Source organism: Lactuca virosa, chromosome 4 (assembly GCF_052849685.1).
Source record: "Lactuca virosa cultivar CGN04683 chromosome 4, Lactuca_virosa_CGN04683_v6, whole genome shotgun sequence".
NCBI classification, from domain to species: domain Eukaryota; kingdom Viridiplantae; phylum Streptophyta; class Magnoliopsida; order Asterales; family Asteraceae; genus Lactuca; species Lactuca virosa.
In genome coordinates, this window is record NC_136429.1 from 389,672,286 (window position 1) to 389,694,893 (window position 22,608).

The 22,608-nt window shown below is 35.0% G+C and overlaps 1 protein-coding gene and 1 long non-coding RNA gene across 2 annotated transcripts; one reads left to right on the forward strand and one right to left on the reverse strand.

The window, feature by feature from the left end:
- The first annotated feature begins 751 nt into the window (after positions 1-751).
- LOC145106398 (uncharacterized) lies at positions 752-15,725 on the forward strand. Its single transcript, XM_079043390.1, has 3 exons — positions 752-760; positions 864-950; positions 15,049-15,725. The coding sequence occupies exons 1-3, from the start codon at positions 752-754 to the stop codon at positions 15,574-15,576; spliced, it is 624 nt and encodes a 207-aa protein (XP_078899516.1). The 3' UTR covers positions 15,577-15,725.
- A 2,291-nt stretch (positions 15,726-18,016) lies between these two features.
- Positions 18,017-20,541, reverse strand: LOC145169029 (uncharacterized). Its single transcript, XR_013742251.1, has 5 exons — positions 20,364-20,541; positions 19,057-19,206; positions 18,778-18,839; positions 18,451-18,657; positions 18,017-18,196 (listed from the first exon to the last, which is right to left on the reverse strand). It is a non-coding gene; the product is annotated as an uncharacterized LOC145169029 (long non-coding RNA).
- Positions 20,542-22,608: the final 2,067 nt, after the last annotated feature.

The following is a 22,608-nucleotide window of genomic DNA, read 5'->3' on the forward strand; positions in this document are numbered from 1 at the left end:
CTTTAATACCCTTTATAATGTATCCAAATAGTTGTTTCTTAATTAATTAAAGTTATTGAACTTATGTACTTTACGTGGTTTTGTTGTTGTTCCTGTTGCTGGTGCTGGTGGTGGGACAAGGAGCACCATGTGCCAGGGCCAAATGCTACTGTTGTTAGACCCCTACCCGCTCTCAAGGAGAATGTAAAGTGGGTTATGTTCTAATACAAACGCCATTTCCTCAAGTGTGCTTTTCATCTGAATTTATCCAAACAACACTTGACTTGACTTGACTAAATGATTTTGTTTTGTTGATGCAGGGGTCGACAACGAGGAGGCAATAGAGTGAGAACAAGGAATCCAAATGCCGAGCATCCACTACTTAATGGTCTTTTGGAGTAAAGTAACAAACAACCTACTCACTCATTTTGCATCTACTAATCCTTCTTATTATTCTTTTTGCTAGATTATTATTATTATTAGTATAGGTTTCACGAATTCTGTATATATACTTTATATACTTTATAAACACCATACTTACAACTTACATTCACAATAATAGTAATAATAATAACTTCTTTCTCTTCTGAGTGGTGGTATTCTATATTTTGATATCTGAGGACTAAACAGGAACACATGTATTTGTGTATTGACTATATTGAGGTAAGGTGAGTGTGGGAGTTTTATTTTCGATGTGGATTGGGCTTTATAGGCACTTAGGTTGGGTTGGGTTGAGTTGCTTCTTATTATTCAAACTCAAACTAGTGGACTAATGGAAGTGGTAATTTTCCTAAAATACCCTTAATAATAATAATAATAACAACAACAACAACAACAACAACACAATATATTTCTTGATTGCATTATCATTGGTTTGTTGTTAGGCTGATGTGGATGGAAATGGGACGCAAATTGATGTGGCGATGAGAAAAGCCAGCCGATTAAATTTAGTGGTTTGTGGGCCTTTAACTGTAATTGACCAGATGCAGTAATGTAAGTAATTTCCTTCAGAATCTTCCAACTTTCTAACCTTTTTTCTACAAATTTAAATGATGTTCCTTTGTCAATCACAGTGTCCAACCTCTAGACTTAGGTTAATTTTGTAATTTATAATTTATAATTTAATATCCAAAATTTCATATTTCAGTAGTTGACTCTTGAATACTATATCATATGACTATTCACAACTTTTAGACACACATCTGTCTTTCCTCCAAGACCTCATCCTTTAGCAAATGGAACCAAAGTTGGAAATAAAATCAACTCTACATGTATACCATCTCTTGAAGTTATGATTCTGGTTTTGACTTTGAGAAATTACCTTTTTTTTCTTCATATTTGAAGCATCTTATAGAGCTAATTAATTATTTTCTGTAAAATGTAGTTGGAAGGTTCAGGGAATTGGCCGATGGATGATGTGGCAATTGAATGAAAGGTTAAAAAATAAGAACATGGTAGAAATATAATGATTTGTATTTTGTCTTAATGAAGCTGAAAGTTATCAAGTAAAGAGTGTTTTCTCAATTGACAAACATCTTTTTCTTAGAAGTTAACATTGAAGTTATTCTCTTGACTAATATTTATAAGAAGATGTTCCTGATGAATTTGCATCACTCAAAAATAAAATCCACCATTTTTGCTTGTGATTTGTTATTCATGTGGTGCGGCTGCCACGTGTCAGTAGGTTGATGAGTATGGAGGTCATGTAGAAGTTAGATCACAATCTTGTGTCAACTACTCTTTTAGTAATTTCTCCTTCAAGGTACATAAAACGACAATGCACTTTACTTTCATTGTTTTAGTGATATAAAAATCTTGAATATTATAACTCAAAATACAACTCAGTTATGCATGATTTGATTCAATATCTTTATCGAGTTCATAACACCAAATTATACACAAACCAATAATACTCAATGATTAAGTCATTTATATGACTCAACCCATTAAGAAAATACTCATATGTGCATATATACAACTTAGTAACGCACAAGGTACAAGTTATATGACTTCATTCGATCTGATTATGGCCTCTTGTTTTGATCGTTTATTAAACTTAATTTTTTTTGTGTAATTTGACTTTATTATTTTGATAGATCGGGGATGGACTGAGGATAGATCATGGATGGCCTGAGCAAAAGCCCAGAATCTAAAGGGGAGGGGATTCGATTCCCTGCATCCGTTCAGAATGGGGATGGGGATGGGATGAGGTTAGACGCTCGGGGATGGGGAAATGGATGCTAAACCATGCCCCATTTCCATCCCTAACCAGTTTGCTATCAAGAACGCTCGGAGTGCTTCACGGGTCTGCGGTTAGCTGTTACGATATGTAATTACCCATTAAAATACTATGATTTTTCTATGTTTATTGTTATAAAGTTTATCGTCGTTTTAAAAAAAATAGTTTATATAATTTAATTCGTTACAATTTAGGGCATAAGGACCTTTTTCCGGCTCGTCCTGTGCATTTGAATCTTCAGGACCAGCCTTGCTTTCGTTGGTACTTTGATCAACATAAATGATAACATCTAACAATGTCACCATGTCAAGAACATGTGTACTTGTTAGTGTAACGTCTTAATCTCACAACCAAAAAATTTCATTTTTTTAAGGTAAAATTTCCCAATTATACATCTATTTTAAGAAAACCATTTATTCTAAATTACATTTATCAAAAATCAGAGTAATATAAATAATGTGGAATCCTCCATGCTGTTGATGCATGTGTACAGTCCCGCCTTCGCCTTCCCACAATCACCGATAGAACCTGAAACATAAACAACTGGTTAAACACGAAGCTTAGAGAGTATCCCCCAAAAATACCCCATTAAACAAACATACTAGCATGCATATCGGGTTCACGATCATCCGATTGAATTACCCTGGCCCAATCAGTTATCCGAATGCAATGCCAACATGCAACGGCTCCAATCAGTCATCAGACTGGAATACCTCGGGTTTGTTGGCCTGTCGCCTCAACCCAAACGCTCTTCCCGAGCATCCATGCCTAAGGTTTACAGCCGCCCGCACCTGGTATCTTGGCCTACATCAGACAACAGGACCGCCTCAACCTCAGCCACCAACATATGTCGACATATAAACAATCAAGGATCAAGTAGGCACATAATACATGCAATTATCAAATATACAGCTCACTACCGTCTACTAGACCTCTTACAGTACATTGCTCCGCTACCAGCTAACCTCCATGAATTGCGTAATCATAAGTAACCAGAGGTGAGATTGCTACCCGAACAGATGATCCTACTTTAGCGACACAACCAAACAAAGAACAGGCAAGAAAGCCTAGATCAAGAGTTCTCAGGCTATCTTACATGACTACATACAACCCTTAGGGCACTCCACTAGATGATAACCAACCTACTAATACTCTAACCAGCATACCACTACTGTCGCATCCTACCACACCAGGATATATATATATATATATATATATATATATATATATATATATATATATATATATATAGAGAGAGAGAGAGCATATCACTACAACATAGCAACATCCCTTACACAAGGATACATAACCAACTCTGCAAGGAATGCGTAACCATATGTACCCAGAGGTGAGATAGACACCCGGATAGCTGATCCTACTTTAGAGCAACAACGAAACAAGGAACATGCAAGAAAGCCTATATCAAGAGTCCTCAGTCTATCCTACATAGCTACATACAACCACTAGGTCATCCTTCTAATAAATGATAACCAAAACTAGTGGATCGACATTGGTGCCTTAGACCCACGATTATAGTGAGGAAGACTCACTTTAATCGAAGAACCCAAAAACACTTCGACGTGCTCCCTTTCTGCACTACTTGCTCGTACGGGCCCTCTAACACCAAAAGATGGAAGAAGCTTAATCAACAGCTCAAATCCTTCAAGTTTGACCCAAAGTCAAACTGATCAAAAAGTCAACGGTCAACGAAAGCGAACAGTCAATAGCCCCTTACGATGTGACCATCTATGGCTCATGTCGTTAGCCACTACAGGACAAAATAATCGGGACTAATGTTCCTCATGACATGACAAGCATATCCTCACGTCGTGAGATCAGTCGGAATGTCATATTGATCCATAAACTTCTTAATCCATTAAGTCACTAATCTATCTTTTCCAAGAGGCTTCCTAACACCTAAAGGATCATAAAAATCTATGTTTTAAGGTCTTCTTTGTCCAATACAAGACTTGAGCTGGAAGTAAGGCATTGATGAACAAAAAGGAGATCAAATCTCAAGCATGAACTCAAACATCATCCAAACTTCAGTTCCATAACATATAATCACCAAGGGACCCTAAGGACCCATAAGATTGCTAACTTTATGGAGTCCCAACACTCTAACTCTTATAGTCATGGATAAAAATACATAAAACCTTAGATCTAGCAACAAGGAAACAAAAAGCTCGAATCTTGGTTACTCACAATGGTCCAGAGGTGTTGCTAGAGTTTGCAAATGGTACTTCCAAGCTGAATCTATGCTTCAATGGTGATCTCTTCTTCTTCTTCAATCCACTAAAACTCCACCAAAAGCTCAAGAATCACAAGGAGAGGCTAGGGTTAGGGTTTTTCCTGTTCTTAGGGATGAAGGATACTGGTTAGGAACCCTAAAATGAAGTTTATGGGGTTTAATATCAAGGAAACCCTAAAAGATCATGGGCTTGGGCTGTACACCATCTCACGTCGTGAGCTCAGCATAATTCATCATTTTCATTTAATCACTCCTCATGTCGTGACCCTTCTATCGTCATGTCGTGAGCCTTTGTTTTACCCCAAAACCATGCCTTTTACTCCGTGAAGCCCTAAATCGATTCGATCTGGAAATCAGGTGTTACAGTTAGCTCGCTAATAAAGAACGTCACATGTATGTGTTTTGCAGATCACGCCTCTAAATGCATAGTTACTCACCAAATGTCATTCACTCAAACTATCTTCATCATCATCCTCACATTCCATCAACAACAAAAAATGGACACTTACCGTCGACATTGATTTCACATAGAGAAAAATACATGACATGGGGTTTATAGTATGAAAAAAAATACTATAGTGAATCTCAAGAAAAAAGGCATAAACAAGTTCATAATTTGAATAATGTTCCTGATTGTAACCTATCTACACAATACCTTTATAAAGAGATTAGGAGACATAATGTGACAACCATCAAAATTCGAGTCGGTTCTAGATTTGACTAAGCTTAGTTGCACATATAGGCACAAAACATACTAGACTTAGTAACTAGAAGCTAAGTTATAACCTACTAGAAAAGAAACAAGTAGAATCGAAGGATAGTGTACTTAGATTTCACATTGATATGTGAATTCTACAACTACTTTAACTATAGCGACTATCCAAATTCAGGTCATTCCTTGACTCAAACATCTTTGCATGAATCATGTAGACACATCATGCACTTGACTAAGTAGTATAAATTAGGTCCAAGTCTCGTAGGAACTTAAGTCAAAGTTGAAACTATGAGTAGTATACTTGGTTCTTTAATTTCACTTGAATCTCGGAACCACTACATAGAATGCCCATAATCTGATTTCAGTCAAATTATGTAACTTTCTACCAAATGTAACTATTTTATTTTGAGAAATTTGATTTTTTTTTCAAATATTAAACTCAATTCATTATGGTGTTAACAAATTTTATTTGGTTCTAAACAATCCAAGATATTCTACATCCATTGTGATATTCCAAAATGCCCAAACTTTATAACAAGTGTTAGAATTTTATAAAATAAATGCAAGTTTTATAAAATTTAAATTTCCCCCAAAATTTTATATTATATATAACATCTTTAATTCTGTACATATGTCATGAGACCTAAATTATATTATGGACAATAATTTATAAACATTAGCTTATTTATGAGCATAGGAGCCAAAATATCATAAAATTCAATACAAGATTTTATATTTTATAAACCTAACCCCCAAACCTTATAAATTATATATGAAAAAAAAACTAATGCTGGAAAATACTCCCTCTCTTATCAAAATCATGTTCACATCTCTTCCCCAAGTCACCTCTTCCCTAAGCCTAATCATTTTACTCATTCCCTCACTCCACCTCTCTACTTCTCTCTATAAAAACTTCTCCCTCACTTCTCTCTAGCAAATCCGAACTTAGAAGGAGAATAACGGGGATAGAGTTTTACATTCGATTCTTCATAAGTTCACATACATCACTATATTTTGGTGGCCAATTTTAGTGGAGAGAAACCCCAAAGAGATGACGAGAGAGATTGGGTATACAGAGAGACAAAATCTTTATTTTCTCTCTTTTCTTCTCTCTAAAACCCCCATTCTTTACCTCTATGAATTAGCTCCAAAACCCACGAAATTTCCAGAAAATATCCCTCATTTTACTCAAAAATCTTCATCATTTGAAATTGATATTCAAGTAAACATAATTTGCTTATATTTTCTCTACTTTTCTTTCAAAAATTTCATGTTTTCTTGCATTTTTCTCCCTCTTCTACACCATTCTTTATGAACATTCATATGCATGTTCATGCATGTCGAATTTGATGATGATGGTGGTATGATCTCACCCATGAACAACATGCATGTTGTTAAATGGTGAAATCCAATAACCAAAACCTAAATCAAATCCATCAACTTGAATTTTACAAGTTTTAAAGATCCAAAAACCACATGCATTCAAGCTTTTCATTTAGAAACATAATTTGGAACAAAATAAGTTCATTCATGGTCTTCAAATCATAATGCATGTGATGAACATCAAGCTTAAAGGTTTGATGATCAAAGTACATTGTTAAGAATGCTTATAAAGGACTTATTCATAAATAAATATCTAAAACTTATTTTCTGCTCAAATTCGATTTTTCACAGAATCCAAACAACAACATAAGATGATCTAGAAACTTTTAGAAAATAAATCATTTTTCTTGATTTATTGTAATTTTTGAAATAAAATAGAGCAATAATTCACATAAAATACTTTTATGGTCAATAAATTCTAGTAAATTTCTGATATGACCTATGCAATGATTAAAGATGTTTCGTTAAGTTGCATGCATTTCTATGACTATTTTCTATTGGTTTGAAATTTATTTTTGTTGAAGAGAAATAAATTGTAAAATATAGTTATGAATGCTCCAAACCATATTTGATAATTTTCACCTCTTTTGGAGATCATAAAGACTCTATGCAAAACTTTTCAAATATTTCCAAGACAATTTCTTATTTTTCCCGATTTAATGAATGTTTAAGGGATTAAATTGATAAAAAAATAGCTACACTTAACCAAAAATTATAAACTTCCTCAGAATATCGTATATAACATATTAACTGTAAATAAAAAATTTGGTGAATTGTACTTACTATTTAGTAATTTCTCATGAATTAATGCTTATTTATGAGAATAAATAAAGGAAAAACATTTAAACTGTTCTAAAAATCACAATAAATCATTATAACATCTTGTATTACAATTTAAACACAAATAAAAATATTGGGAAATTTTATAACTTATTGGCTTAGTTTTGAATATTTAACCATTTGAAACACCTTTCAAAATGTTATAGTTACACTTCAATTGACATTGCCAAAAATAGGATTTTTCACTTAAATTTGTTATTTAACAAATTGATCCATGTAAATCTGAATTTATAGAAAAATGTTTGTAACTTATACAAAACCTAATTTTCACACATATTGACATAATTCTATTGTAGAAATTAATTTTACTAGTGTTAGATTTTCGACTAGAGTCTTACTAGTGTGTAACTTTATCATAGGGAATCGGTAGTAGGACGTGAGGGAAGTTAACTCAAGGCATCACAAATACCTTCACGCATCATTGTGAGTATTCACGCCTCCCCGTATTTTCAGTTTTTAAATGTTTTGGGGTGGAAAATCATGTCGTTTACTCAATTATGTTCCTTGTACTTATTTATAATTGTATCAAAAGTGATTTGCTATGTATGTGTATGTTATTGTTAATTCATGAGGCCTTATCGTGGTTAAGTCCCTAGAATCAGTTCACACAACTCATTAACTCATTTGAGCCCATGGTCATTATGGATAACGCTATTAGGAGGTAGACAACTCCTCATTCGCACGATTCGCTTGAGTGTATTTTACCATATTTCACTATGTTAGCGATAGACATAGAAGATGGCACCCTCGGTCATTAGGCTTGGGTTATGAACTCATGGTATAATCATTATGCACATACGGATTTTGTATCTCGTTTTAGCATTGAACTTTATTTCCCATGGGAATATAAACGTTACATCTCATTTGGGCAACTTACTTTATTTCTCATGATGACAACGAACTTATTTCCCATGAGAATATGAACTTTGCATCTCATTTTGGAAATGTACTTTATTTCTCATGATGACAATGAACTTATTTCCCATGAGAATATGAACTTTGCATCTCATTTTGGCAATGTACCTTATTTCTCATGATGACAACGAACTTATTTCCCATGAGAATATGAACTTTTCATCTCATTTTGGCAATGTACTTGATTTCTCATGATGACAACGAACTTTGTTTATGCAAACTTATTTACTCATTTTAGCAATGTACTTTTATTTATGGAAACTTTAATTAAAACTTTTATTATGACTCATATACTACTAGTTTTGTAGACCTGTGAACTCACCAACTATTTCGGTAGTTGAACGCTCATTTTACATGCTTTTTTAGGAATTATCGAGTAAGTGGCACGTAGGGACACATCACTTATAGGAGCATTTGTGTGTGTTGTTTTATTTTAATACATTGTAATTCCTTTTAAAAATTGTTCAAAAGATATTATAAATTGTAATGCTTTTTAATATTATGGTTGGTGTTGTCTTTATCTTTTGCTATGAAACCTTTTGTACTGTTGCGCCTCGTGTTTCTGCTTTAGCGGGGTGTGACACATAACAGTTTAAACGACTAAATAAATAAGATTCTGAAAAGCGATAATCAAACAAAGAAGATTCAAGATAAATACTTAGGCCATTATAAAACTCATTTTCCTTTAGTATAGGTACGTAAGTGTACCATCCCAATTTTCTAGACCAAAAATTTCGTTCTTAATTAAGTGACTTGTAAAACAATTTACTGAAAAACATCATTGATTCATATCATTTCATAAAACATAGTCACGTGTCTCAAACTATATCATCAAAATAGTAAAAATATGTCAGAGTACAATCCTATGGATCTCAAAATGCGGAAATCATATGTGTGCGATGCGCTGCTACCGTGCCGACTCCTTCCCATTCGCTGAAAAGGTACCTGAAACAAAACTGAAAACTGTAAGCACGAAGCTTAGTGAGTTCCCCCATCATACCACATACCATAAACATATATTTCCTAACCCTCGGTATCTTTCAACCGGTATCTGATTGGCATAACCGGAAGCTGGACTTCCCTTCGGTATCTTTCAACCGGTTGTCGGGAACTGGCCTCCCCTTCGGTATCTTTCAACCGGTAACCGAGAGCTGACCTCCCCTTCGGTATCTTTCAACCGATAACCGGGGACTATTTCACCCCGACCACTACCACATAATAACATAACATGAACATACTGCTAGGCATGAGTAGGTTCTGACGACCCCTTCGGTATCTTCCAACCGGTAACCGGGGACTATTCCCCCTACTACCACTATCACATAACATCATATCATGCTAACACATAAAACATATCAGGTAGTAGCAAACCTAGATAATTATCACAAAGACAATCATCTATCAACCAACTCCTACTAGTGGGCCGACATTGTGGCCGTAGACCCACTACTACTGGAAGGTAACTCACCTCGTAAAGCTGAGTGTCGATTCTCACGGGAAGTAATCTCTAATAGTTGCTCCGATGACTATCGGCTATCATAATCATAATAATACTCAATCAGAATCTATAACACTACTTAGGGTAAAATGACCATTTTACCCCCTTGGCCCACCTTGAACCATTCCTAAGGCCCAATTCTAATTTATTAACACAGTGCACCCATGCCCCATCAAGGCTCCCCTAGGCTTACTAATGGCTCAATTTTCTAAATTGGGACCAACACTTCAAATGGGCCTTTTCACACGTCGAATAAGTCCTTAGCCGAAACTGAATAATCTCGAATGGCCCAATATGGCCCAAAAGGCCTAATACTTCTAATTCCAAATTCCAGGGCCCAGAACTATACTCCACAGTGGGCCACAGGGCCCAATAGTCCAGACCCAGCCCTCTAAGGCCCAAAATCCAAAGTATGGGCCAAACCGAGGCCCAAAACACGCCAAGCGTACTGGCTAAATGGTGTGTACGTTGCACGTACCTGCATGTACGCCCAACGTACTTCCCTGTTAAGTCACTTTTTCCATTAAGTGCTTAATACCCTAATCCAAAAGCTATAATCACAGATCCAAGTCCTCTTCAGTGTCTTAATCCATAAATTCGATCACTTGGTGGCTTGAAACACACCAAATGAGCCCAAACATTGAATAATAGCAACTAACTCCATAGAAATGGCTAGATCTCATGCATGGTTACATAAAGGCCTTAAAGGTTAAAACTTTACTGCTAAAGGAATGCTTTGAGCTCCAAGGGTGGCAACCTTAAGCTCAAAAACGAAGTTGCATGATAAAGATCCATCCTTTGGACCTAAAAAGGTCCAAATCTCCATAATCCTAGATCTAAGCTTCTAAGAGGAAAGTTGGAAGCTTTATACCTCCTTTGAGTGCCAAAAAGTGAAATAGTCCCAGATCCTTGAGCTCAAGATACTCAAGTTCTTCTTCTTCAACATCCTCTTCTCTTCTTCCAAGCTTTTCTTCACCAGGGGTTGGTAAGGAGGCCATGGGGGGGGGGGCTATAATGGGGTATTTATATGTCTTAAACCCTAAAAATTAGGGTTTTGGCATCTGCTCACGTACGCTGCGCATATGTGTGTGCGTCCCCCGCATCCAAGGCGCCTCTACACCCCGCGTACACCAAGGCTACAACCACCGTACGTCTTATGGGCGGCCTAAAATCTCGGCCCACTTGCTTAAGGTCCATTCCAAAAATCCACTTGTCCCATTATTAGTCCAATTAATAAATATTAATTACTTAATTACATAATACCTCGAGAGACGGATGTTACAGTAAGCCAAGTTTATGTTTTATTTTATGTAAACATTTATGTCCATTAGATTAACGAAATTATTTTATCTGGAAATTGTTTGCGAATAATGATTTACTCTCAGTAGTATCAATTCTTTTAGTGTAGTAGCTGTCATATATGTTCTCTTCATGGGGTGTAGCATATGTTCGATGCACACCACATACCAAATTGTCTTTCTATAGAGGATAATATACGTTAAGTAGATCCATGGTTGCAGAGATCGGGATTAATTGTGGATTAATCGCATGGTGTTCTTCAACCGACTAGGATTAGTGTGTTTGACGGAAATTATGGATTAATCGGTCTTGGCGGGATTAATCGGTCAATAAAAGTCAACAAAAGTAAAAAAAAGTCAAAAAAATTCAAAAAATCAAACTTTTTTTTTAATCCAAAATTTTCAAAATTTCAAATTTTCAAACATTATACCATAATGTTCATATTTTCGTATTTTCAAAATTTTAAATTACAAATTCTCTTATTTTCTAATTTTAAAGTACTTATTTTTCTTAAAATATATTAATCTTTGATTAATTTTAATATTTTATTAATAATTTATGGTCCCCAATTAATCCACGCCAAAACTGATTAATCCCTTAACACCAGTCGACCGTCTAGCTACCATCGAACGATTTTTACAACCTTGCGTAGATCCGAGAACATGTATTCTATTCCACGGAGATACCAAATGAAAAATAAATAAAATAGATAAATATAAAGATTTTTTATATTAAACAATAATATGATTTTTTTACAACTTTATACCCAAATAATAAAAATACCAACGATTTTTCATGGGTTATAGTCACCACAATTAAACATCACCATAACTTGTGAACAATAAGTCGATGTTTCGTCACTCTCTGAATGAAAAACAACATCACAAAATCTCTATAGCCACATGTTTTTTGCGTCACCAAAAGCCATGTATATACTAGTGAAGGTTGAAGGTAATTCAAGTCAAGATTGAGATTGTTAATAAGCGAGTTTTGATTTTGGTGACCTGCTTGAATAACCCGACACGAAACTAAAGAAGCAAACCCAAATGACGATTTCAATGGGATAAATATTTAGTCTGTTATTCATGTTCTTTCATTTATAAGCTCAGAGTTGGTTAAAACTCAATGAGAGAGGGAGAGGGAGAGGGAGAGGGAGAGAGAGAGAGAGAGAGAGAGAGAGAGAGAGAGAACATGTATTCTATTCCACGGAGATACCAAATGAAAAATAAATAAAATAGATAAATATAAAGATTTTTTATATTAAACAATAATATGATTTTTTTACAACTTTATACCCAAATAATAAAAATACCAACGATTTTATATGGGTTATAGTCACCACAATTAAACATCACCATAACTTGTGAACAATAAGTTGACGTTTCGTCACTCTCTGAATGAAAAAAAAACATCACAAAATGTCTATAGCCACATGTTTTTCGCGTCACCAAAAGCCATGTATATACTAGTGAAGGTTGAAGGTAATTCAAGTCAAGATTGAGATTGTTAATATGCGAGTTTTGATTTTGGTGACCCGCTTGAATAACCCGACACGAAACTAAAGAAGCAAACTCAAATGACGATTTCAATGGGATAAATATTTAGTCTGTTATTCATGTTCTTTCATTTATAAGCTCAGAGTTGGTTAAAACTCAATGAGAGAGGGAGAGGGAGAGGGAGAGAGAGAGATAGAGAGAGAGAGAGAGAGATTTGTTTCCGCTAATTATCTCATTATCTTATACATTGTTTTGTATCCATGTAGGGATGTAAACGAGCCGAGCCGAGCCGAACTTGGCACTAATCGAGCCAAGCTCGTTTGAAGTTATAGAAGCTCAAGCTCGAGCTCAAGCCCATTTCGAGCATGGAGTGTGAAGCTTGGGATCGGCTCGTGTAGCATACAAAAAGCTCAGGATCGACTCGTTAAGGCTCGTTTATTTGTGAAGTATAAATGAGCGTAGTTCAGCTCGAGATTGGCTCCTTAGTAACAAAGTTAATGCTCATTAAGGAGCTCGATTTATGAAGTTGAAAATCACACAAAAAAATACACATTAACCTTAAAACTTACTTTATATTTAAGCTTATGTAACTTTAATATGATAATTATTAATTAATAATAATATATAAAATAAAATTATAGAATTTATATTTATATAAAAGCTTGTTAAGGCTCGCGAGCTTAAACGGGCTCTTATCTGAAGGCTCAAGATTGGGCTCGTTAACTAACTTAGTTTTATTCTAGGCTTGAGCTTGGGATCAGACTCGTTAAGGCTCGGCTCGTTTCGAGCAATTATCGATTTGAACTCGGATAGCTCACGAGTAGCTCGACTCATTTACATCCCTATATCCATGCATCTCTAGATAGATTTAGGCCCGTGCAGGGGAGAGGGGGTCTTCGCAAATAGTTAGCCCATTATCTTGTAACTTATTCATTATTCTCTAGATTTAGGTCCGGGTAGGGGGAGGGGTTGTTAGCCCATGATTAGCCCATTATCTTGTAACTTATTTTGTATCCATTTGTCTCTCTAGGTTTAGGCGCACGTATTGTTTGTTTTGTACCTATGTTTCTATGATATGCAAGCACCTAAGCATGGTTGATATTCTATAAATAATCACATGTATCTTTGTTTTTAATATAGTGCCAGTATAAAATTATATTATACCTTAAAAATTAACATTAACGATTATTAGCTGTATAGAAATACTTGTGCTTGATGACATTGATTCCAAAACGCTGGTTTATAATACATGTGTCATTCCGTTCAAAGGGAGTGAAAGCATATGTAGTTTTTATTTATTTATTTATTTTTATATATATTTTTTCAGTTAAGTAATCTTAGATTGAATTCTATTTTAAGCACAACAATAGTTCGTGTTTAAATTTACAAACAAGGCTGGTCTATTACTTTTGGCGACAAGGAATATTGTTTATTTTTTAGGAACATTCGTGTATGCCCTATCTTGATTATACTTCAAGCACAACCAATAAAAGCTCTCAATCATTCCTTCAACGTAAAGTTCAGCCACATGTTATGCATCTTTTGAATTTCAATAATCTAATTAATTCACAAAATAAATTATTTTTAAGAGTAAATTACAGTATATTAAGAATTCTGTTGATGGTAAAATCAAATAAAGATAAAACATAACGAAATTAACGGTGATCATGTGACGGGGACTATTCAACCAATTGTCCTTATCAATTCGTATATATGGTTGGTCAATAGCATATATATGTATAATAATAAGACAAGTGAAAGTATCATAGGTGGTATGCCATGTTTTAGTTTTTATATAAACGTGTCTTGTGAGCTCTTCTATAAATAATTTGATATTAATTGATTCGTTACATTTCCAGGCATTAATAATTGATCCCGGGTTCTCTTCATCGAGCTAGACTTTTTCGTAGGTATGTCATACAAACGCTTACCTATATAGTGATGATGTTAGATTATGTAGCTTGTAGCATATAGTGGATGCATATAAATATGCAATGAATGGCAAAAAAAATTGGGTCTTTTGTGTGAGAGTTGACACAGTATGTTAAAGATAGAAACTAAGTCCAAAAATATAATCGAATTGAATATTGTTAATATCTTATAGACGAAAGAACATCTTCTGATAAATCTATGTATATACCCGCATAATACTACTAGTGGATTCCATGTGACTCTACAATGGTTGTATTATTTATGCCTGTAGATGCATGCAGAACTAGATATAGTCGCGTTGATATTTGTCATTCAACAGTTAGAGACTTTTTGGAGTCCATGCACCTATATATGTGACAAGTCATATGTTCTTTATACTTTCGCTTCTCAATAATGTTGTCTTTTAGCAATTGATCGTATTTACCAAATTCGTATTAAAGCAATCGATGTTAACATATACTAGAGTTTTGGTTGAACTATGAATATAAACTTTTTCGATAGGTACCCTGCACTATACTGATGTCTACCGAAGAACATAAGATCATCAGGGAATTGGAAAAGGATGTCGAAAGAGATTTAGAAGATGAACTCAAGGACGGTATATACCATCTTGCGTTTAGGTTGCATCGGCTTTATCAACATCAAAAAGAAAGATATGGAGGTGAATCATCTGACCCTAATACCAATACCAAAGCCCTTTCAGAGCTCAACATAAATATACGAATGGAAAATGGAACTAAAATAGAAATCAAGGAGCTGAAGAACGGAAGCACACAAGAAAGAGTAACACGTCCTAAGAGTTCTACATCGATGAACCTCAACAGAATCATTCCTCCGAACAAAACCAAGTTCAATTGGGAAAGTACACTTCGATCAGAACCCGTTATCAAGAAAATTGGCAACTCGACTAAGCCGAAGTCCATAAATAAAGTAATTGGAAGGGACATAAAAGGTAACCGGGCCGTGGCAATGAGAACGGAGAAAGTACCATTAAAGAAAAATATATTGCAAACCCGTTTGACGAATTAAGATATTTCCGGTTCAAATTAATATATATAATTTTTTACTTGTAAGTACACATATAATTTATTCATAAATTATCAACGTTTGTGTATATTTATTGTATAAATGTTAATACTTAATAAGCCTCAACGAGGCAAAAGTGGTGTGCTAAATGTGATTCCAGTTCATTTATTTATGGGAAATGACGTATTATGTATTTCAATTTTACATTTTCAGTAACTAAATTTTTTTCCTGCTTTTTAATGAAACAAAGTTGTTTTTTTCGGGTTTAAAAGATCCCTTTCGAAATTTTGAAATTTTGAAGGGGTAAATCGGTTACACATTTGCCATGTTACTAGATTAAATGTCAGATAAGAGTCTTTCTTATTAAATCATTAAATAAGGGCCCACTCTTTCTCTCTCTCACATACACACAGAGATGATTACTAGAAGCAAAAACAAAGTTAGGGGTGAGCAAAACCGAACCCATAAATCGAAAAACCGAAAAAAACCGACAAAACCGAAACCAAAAAACCGAAACCGACGGGTTGGGTTTGTATTTTAGATATCATACTAGAGATGTCCCACATCGAAGCTGGGATCAAACTCACCCTTATATCTTCTTCTATATAATGAAGTCATTGGATTTGGGTTGATCCTAACCTAATAAGTCCATGGTTAGTATTTGGTTTCTAAGTTTTAAGGTTTGCGGTTTTAAAACCGATTAAACCCGAAACTGAACCTGTAGAAACCGAAAAACTGAGAAACCGAACCCATCGGTTTTGGGTTGGGTTGGGTTCTAATTTTCTTAAAACCGATAGTTCGGTTTTGGGTTTGGTTTTAGGTCAAAACTGACCCAAACCGACCTATGTTCAGCCCTAAACAAAGTCATGAAGCTCCGTTGTCTTCCATTGCCTTACGCCGGCTGGCATGGTATAACCATAACTGTTGACTCTATGAACGCCGTTGGGCCCACCCAGATAAGAACATTCATTAATTCTTACCTAAACTCAGATGATGAATATACCGAAGTCAAAGATGGAAGGACTTTAAGAAATCAGTTTCATAGTGAAAACTTTGAAGGAAACCGCGGAAGGGTTAGAGGAGATGGATGCGAAAGCAGATCCGACGGTAGTGACAATGTCGAAGGTGCAAAAAATCCCACCTCGCCCTTCTTCTGGTTCTCGTCGGAGACAAAACTATCACCAGTAGTTCCCGATTCCTCTTATTATTTGTTTCCTATTTCTTTTTTTGCTTTTGTTGTAGTGCATTGTTACCTGAAAATTCAAGAAAAAAAAAGAGAGAAAGACACCCAACAACACAGGTGATCGATTCAGAGTGAGAAGAGGAAAAAAGACCTAATTCTTTCAGCATAAAGATCTTCACACACATCCATACCCGGAGGATCAATTGCGTGAGTAGTAGTTATATTGAAGTGTACCTAGGTATCATGATCATTTGAAAACGATGAGGAATGCTGAAATCAGAATCAACAAATAAGGATGGGAATTTTAATCAGAGAGTTGTGTTTGTGTTTTTTCCTTCTGGGCATTTGCAAGGGGTTCAAGAACCCTAATTTCCTCTTCTTCATCTATATGTTATATCAAAGATAATGGATTTGCATAGGGTTCAACTTTGAGAAAGTGTGTATGCGTATGAGAGAGAAGACAATGGGGATTTGCATATGTTTGGTTTTCTATAGGAAGAAGAAAGAAGACGATGGGATGAGAGAGAGATGGGTGGGCTCCAATTTTTATTATTCATGTTTTTACTAAAAAAATGTCAAATCGGATAGAGAGGGAAGCCACATTAGGCCTAATGCTTACGTGGCTAATGTAACCTGATATATTAGGTTACATTAGCCAAAAAATTAGGTTATATTAGGCCTAATGCTTAGGTCGCATTATATTAGGTCGCACTGACCAAAAAAGAAGGCCGACATCACCTTTTTCCCTTAAAAAGCACGAAAAAACTTTAAGAACCGGGAAAGTAAAGTCGAACACTACCACAAAAAGACTTATATGACCCGGTTAAATCACTTAAATAACCCGGTTTTGAACCGGGTCTTCAAGTCAGCGAGTCTTATGTGAAAAAAGAAATAAAACCCGGTTTTAAAACCGAGTCCTATCAGTCTGAAAAGAACGCGGTTTTTCATAAAAACCGGGACATATAAGAAGATTATAATACACAAAACTAAGCCACATAAGGAGAGTAAGTCGCGGTTCTACAACACAAAACCAGGTCATATAAGGAGATAAAAGTCCGGTTCCAATCCTTAAAACCGGGTCATATAAAGACTAAATTCATTCACATAACCGACTCATATAAAGAATTTTGATTTTATAATACTTTATTTTGTAATCCAAAATCACACTGTGTTACAATTAACTACCAACACAACTGAAACTTACATCCAAAACACATATTCAATACGGATAGTATGCTCGGATGAACAAGTTTAATAATGTAGACATAACAACCAACCATTATATTCATTGATAAAAGCATCTTGAGTGTCACAAAAATAAAAATAAAACTCTTTAATTTAGTTATTTCTTACTACATGAAAATTTTCAAAAAATAAATTGTTAACACATCGCAGAGAGATTGTCCCATAATCAAGTGTACCAGCGATCCTCCATCCTCACTAAAAAAACAAACACAACAAAAAATCAATTTTTGTCTAACATTTCAAAACAATTGAATCTAACAGAAAGTCATTAATAAACCATTTAATTTGGGAGGACTTCGTATGTGCCCTTCTCAACCATCAAAATATCTTATTTGTCAGCCTAAATATGATATTTTGATGTTAAATAAAGGCTTAAATATAAAGAATTCTCTCATTTCAAGTTAACGTGTATATAGTAGATAAAAAAGTAAAGGATAATGAAGATGCACCTTAGTGAGAACAATTGTAATCCACAACCATTGAATTAGAGTGTCGACTGCATCTTGTGGGATGCCAACTTCATTTGATATCAGAGGAACATGAATACCTTTAAATGTATCATCTATGTCGCCTATCATAACCTTCAAGTGATTTTCTCATAGAGGAAGTGGGTGTACTAACTCATCATTCTTTGTCACTTTGTTAGTGTGAAAAAACTAGTCAATGTGAAAAAACTAGTCAATAAACATAAGAATGAAGAAAAGAAGAAGCATAAACTTGTTAAGATTAATCAACCAAAATAAGAGAGAAGCAAGAGAGAAGAGGCAATAAATTACCTGATTGGCATCACAAAGGCTCCCTACTCAAAAGGTGTTTGATGATAACCATAACACCTACACTGATCCAAAGAATCAAGAAATGAACTTCAGCATAACAAATATATAAACCTTATAATAAAATTAGTATTTTTAACTTTTTCTTGCAAATACAAAATGTTTGTTGATATATTCCCAAAAAAAAAAAAAAAACCCTACAACATTCTTGCAAAGTATAGAGTTTCTTTCCACATTTCCATGAGAATACAATTAGGCTATAGCTAATATAAGAAAGATTACCAAAAGCAGCTTCTTGTCAATAGTCAACACTCGACATGAAAATGTCTCTTTCAGTTCCAGGTTTACTGCAAGACAAACTGCATTGTCACAGAGCCATCTTGCTTCATTTTGACCAAATTTGTCTCAGTGTTTCTCAACACTAGTTTATAGCTGCAAATTATCAATAAAGAAAATGAGAAAATGTAGGACTAGAAGTAATTTGAGAAGATATTAAAAGCTAAAATTGGGAATGATAATGAATGAAAAGAGAAAGAGAAGCATATGTTCAAAAACATTATAAGGGAGAATATATTTTGCAAACTAAAGCCCTTGTTAACACATTTAACCTTCCTCAAAACGTTTCTGGATTAGCTTGTGCTTGTCTAGCAAACCATCTATTAACAACCTTACAAACCTTAACGCTTTTGCATTACAACTATCAAATAACACCAACAACTTAGTATGTTTGGTTCTCTCTTTTCCATGAACTACTGTTTTTGACTAATTCAATACTGTAAGAGATTCTATAGAAATAATGTGAAAGTGTTATAGCATTTAAGTACTCATGCTGCAAAAAACAAAAAGAAAATGAAATATGATTCAAAGAAAAGCATGCACATGTGTTTCAAAGTCGACTGCCTTGCTTGCCAGAGCATCACAGGCATATGCTTTCTATTTTTTAATATAAGAATAAAACAGAACATATGTAAGCCAGTATGAACTCCATTTTTTAATCTAAGCATCATCGATGGCTAGTCCAATTACTTACTCAACTTATTAACAAAATATATGATCTAATTTAGGAACTACACATAACACAAACCAGCATGAGCTCCATTTGCATGATCAATGGTTGATCTAATTACTTAGTAAAACTCTCACTGGTAGTTTTTTGTAGCTAATTCTTAAAAATGACTCAAGTTACTAAGGATCGATCAATATGTAAGCATATAACTGATGTCTAAACTTATCAAGCTCCCATTGGTCCTTTCTACACACAAAGAGTGATTTCTAAATGTGTTCAAGCAAAATCGATACTGCTGAAATAGTAGAAACTCAGTTCAAGTAACCAAAAATATGCGACTTCCAACTCACATTCATGAAAAACCAAAAAAAATAATAATTCAACCACCCAAAATACAACCCTCCCCCAAAAAGTAAAGAATGTATGTTCTGCTTTTTATCTTGAAATTGTAGTAAATTTTGCTATAAAACTGTAGTAGAATTCAAGCTCATGGTTCCATATACTTGTTCTGCAATCAACTGTGTCACCCAATGTAGTAATGGAAGTTGAATGCAGAAGATAAGAAGAAAATCGTTTCACTTACACAAAATGCTAAGTCGTTAGACGCAGACCAGACTGACATGAGAAAAAACTTGTAGTGGCGGTGCTTTGCGGTGGTAAGGAGGAGAGGCGGCTGTGGCTAGGTTTTTCCCGTTCGTTTTTTGTTGCAGTGGAGAATACATACACTTCTAGTGTTAAATGGCAGGTGAGGGAGAAAGGGATCTACTTTTCAACTTTTTGGCCAATGAAATGGCAGGTGTGGGAGAAAAAGCTCTAATTTTTGAACTTTTGGGCGGGGTTTGAAATTATCAAAATTAGGCATTGAATTATATTTTGATTATAAAAAAATATTTTCATTCTATATAAGGTTTATATATTTTTTATTTATTAGTACTTGCTAAAAGTGTTCATGTGACTTTATAAAAATTACGTGTTTAGTTTTTAATTTTTGTTTTATACTTTAACTATTTTCCATGTTTATTTTTGTTACATGTTTCTTGTGGTCAAATGTGTGTGTTAATAATACAAATATTTTAATAATATTGAATAAAAATAATAAATAAAACCTTAAAACATATCAACTATCAACTAAAATAATATATAATAGAATATTTCAACATATATTTATAAAAATGACTACAGAATTATTGTGATTGATTGTATTAAGAGATTGGGCTCTTAATCGGCCAAATTCAAAGCGTTTATTGGGTATATTCGAACATCTAAACCGCTCAGCAAACCTTTGGATCACTCGGCTAAAAAACATCGATGAATGAAATAAATACGTCCCCTACCCCTTCATTTTTCCGCACATCCAGAAATAATCGACATCAATTTCTCTCTTCTCATATTCGCTGACTACCTTGTAACTATGCTGAGTGTCGTGTTGAACGTATGAGTTATCTTCCCTACACAAATCACAAACATGATCTCTTGTATTAATAAGTCCTAGTCCAAACCAAAGTCATGTTAAGTTGTAAAGACTAATTCACCCGACCCTATAGTTACTAGGCATACCAAGCATGTGGTCCCGCTCATGGGCTAGTTCAAACAACATCAAACATGTTAAGGGATAGTTTCGTCAACGTTTTTTGATTTGGCCTTCAGGTTTAGGTCAAACAACTATTATATATATTCCATGAATAAGTGTAAGCTAGTTTTGTAGGTTCTCTTGATCTATGACTGTAACATCCCGACTCTCAGGTATAATATTTAACTTAATTATATGCATTTTGGAAGGGTAACTCAACGAGTTGGAGGCTTGAACTCGTCGAGTAGAGACTGGGACTAGTCGCGTGTTTTAGAGTCAACTCGCCGAGTTGGATGGCCCAACTCGACGAGTTTGTGCTGATGGAGAAAACCCTAATTTTTCGGGTTTGTGTCCTATTTAAATGACCTTAAGCCTTCATTTCCGTCTCCCTTATCATTGAGACACCCTGAGAGAAACCCTAAATGAGCTATTATCACTGTGAGAGAGAGAGAGAGAGCGAGAGAGAGAGACTAAGAGAGTGTATTTTTGTGGAATCTTTGATGGAGCTTGAGGAGAAAAAGGCTTGGGACAAGGGGGAGACTTTGGATCCAACATCTACACTGTTGTAGCAACCATCTAGAGGTAAAAAGTCGTCACCTTGATCATTTGTTGGTTAGATCTCTTCTTTAGGAAGTTTGTGGCCATTTCCATCTTCCTTTTTCAGCCTTTGAGTCATTTGAGCATGACATGAAGTTGAAACTTCAGATCTGGACCGTATGAGATCCCTTGAGCATAAAGATCCAAGCTTTATCAAGATATTGGCCAAGTTCAAACATTAAACTTTCTATAGAGCTTTGTTTTGGCATTTTGAGCCCTTAGTGTCATGCATGGACGTAAAGCTTGCAACTTTACGTGTTATTTCATCCTTGGGAGGCTAGATCTAGAGTTTAGGACTTTATTTCTGCTTAGAATCGTCTGAATGTGAAATGGACTAGAGGGACTCGACGAGTCCATGAGCCAACTCGACGAGTCGGTTAGGGTTTTCCCCCGTTAGTCTGGACACGTGCAAACTCGACGAGTTGATGAGACAACTCGACGAGTTGAGTGGGATTTCCCCGACTTTTCTGAGAACAAGGGCGAACTCGAAGAGTCGTATGGGTGCACTCGACGAGTTGAGTCGACATGGATTGTTGACTTGAGTGTTGACTTTCGTTGACTTTTAGGGTTTGGTCAATTGTGGACTTTGGAGACCATGGAGGTGTAAAATGGTCTTTTCACCATTTTGAGACTTAGTAGAGGAGTTAACTTAATAATCTCG

Coding starts and splice junctions, on each gene's coding strand:
- LOC145106398 (XM_079043390.1), top strand. Junction 951..15,048: donor TGGTTTGTGGGCCTTTAACT/GTAATTGACCAG, acceptor CTTTTTCGATAG/GTACCCTGCACTATACTGAT.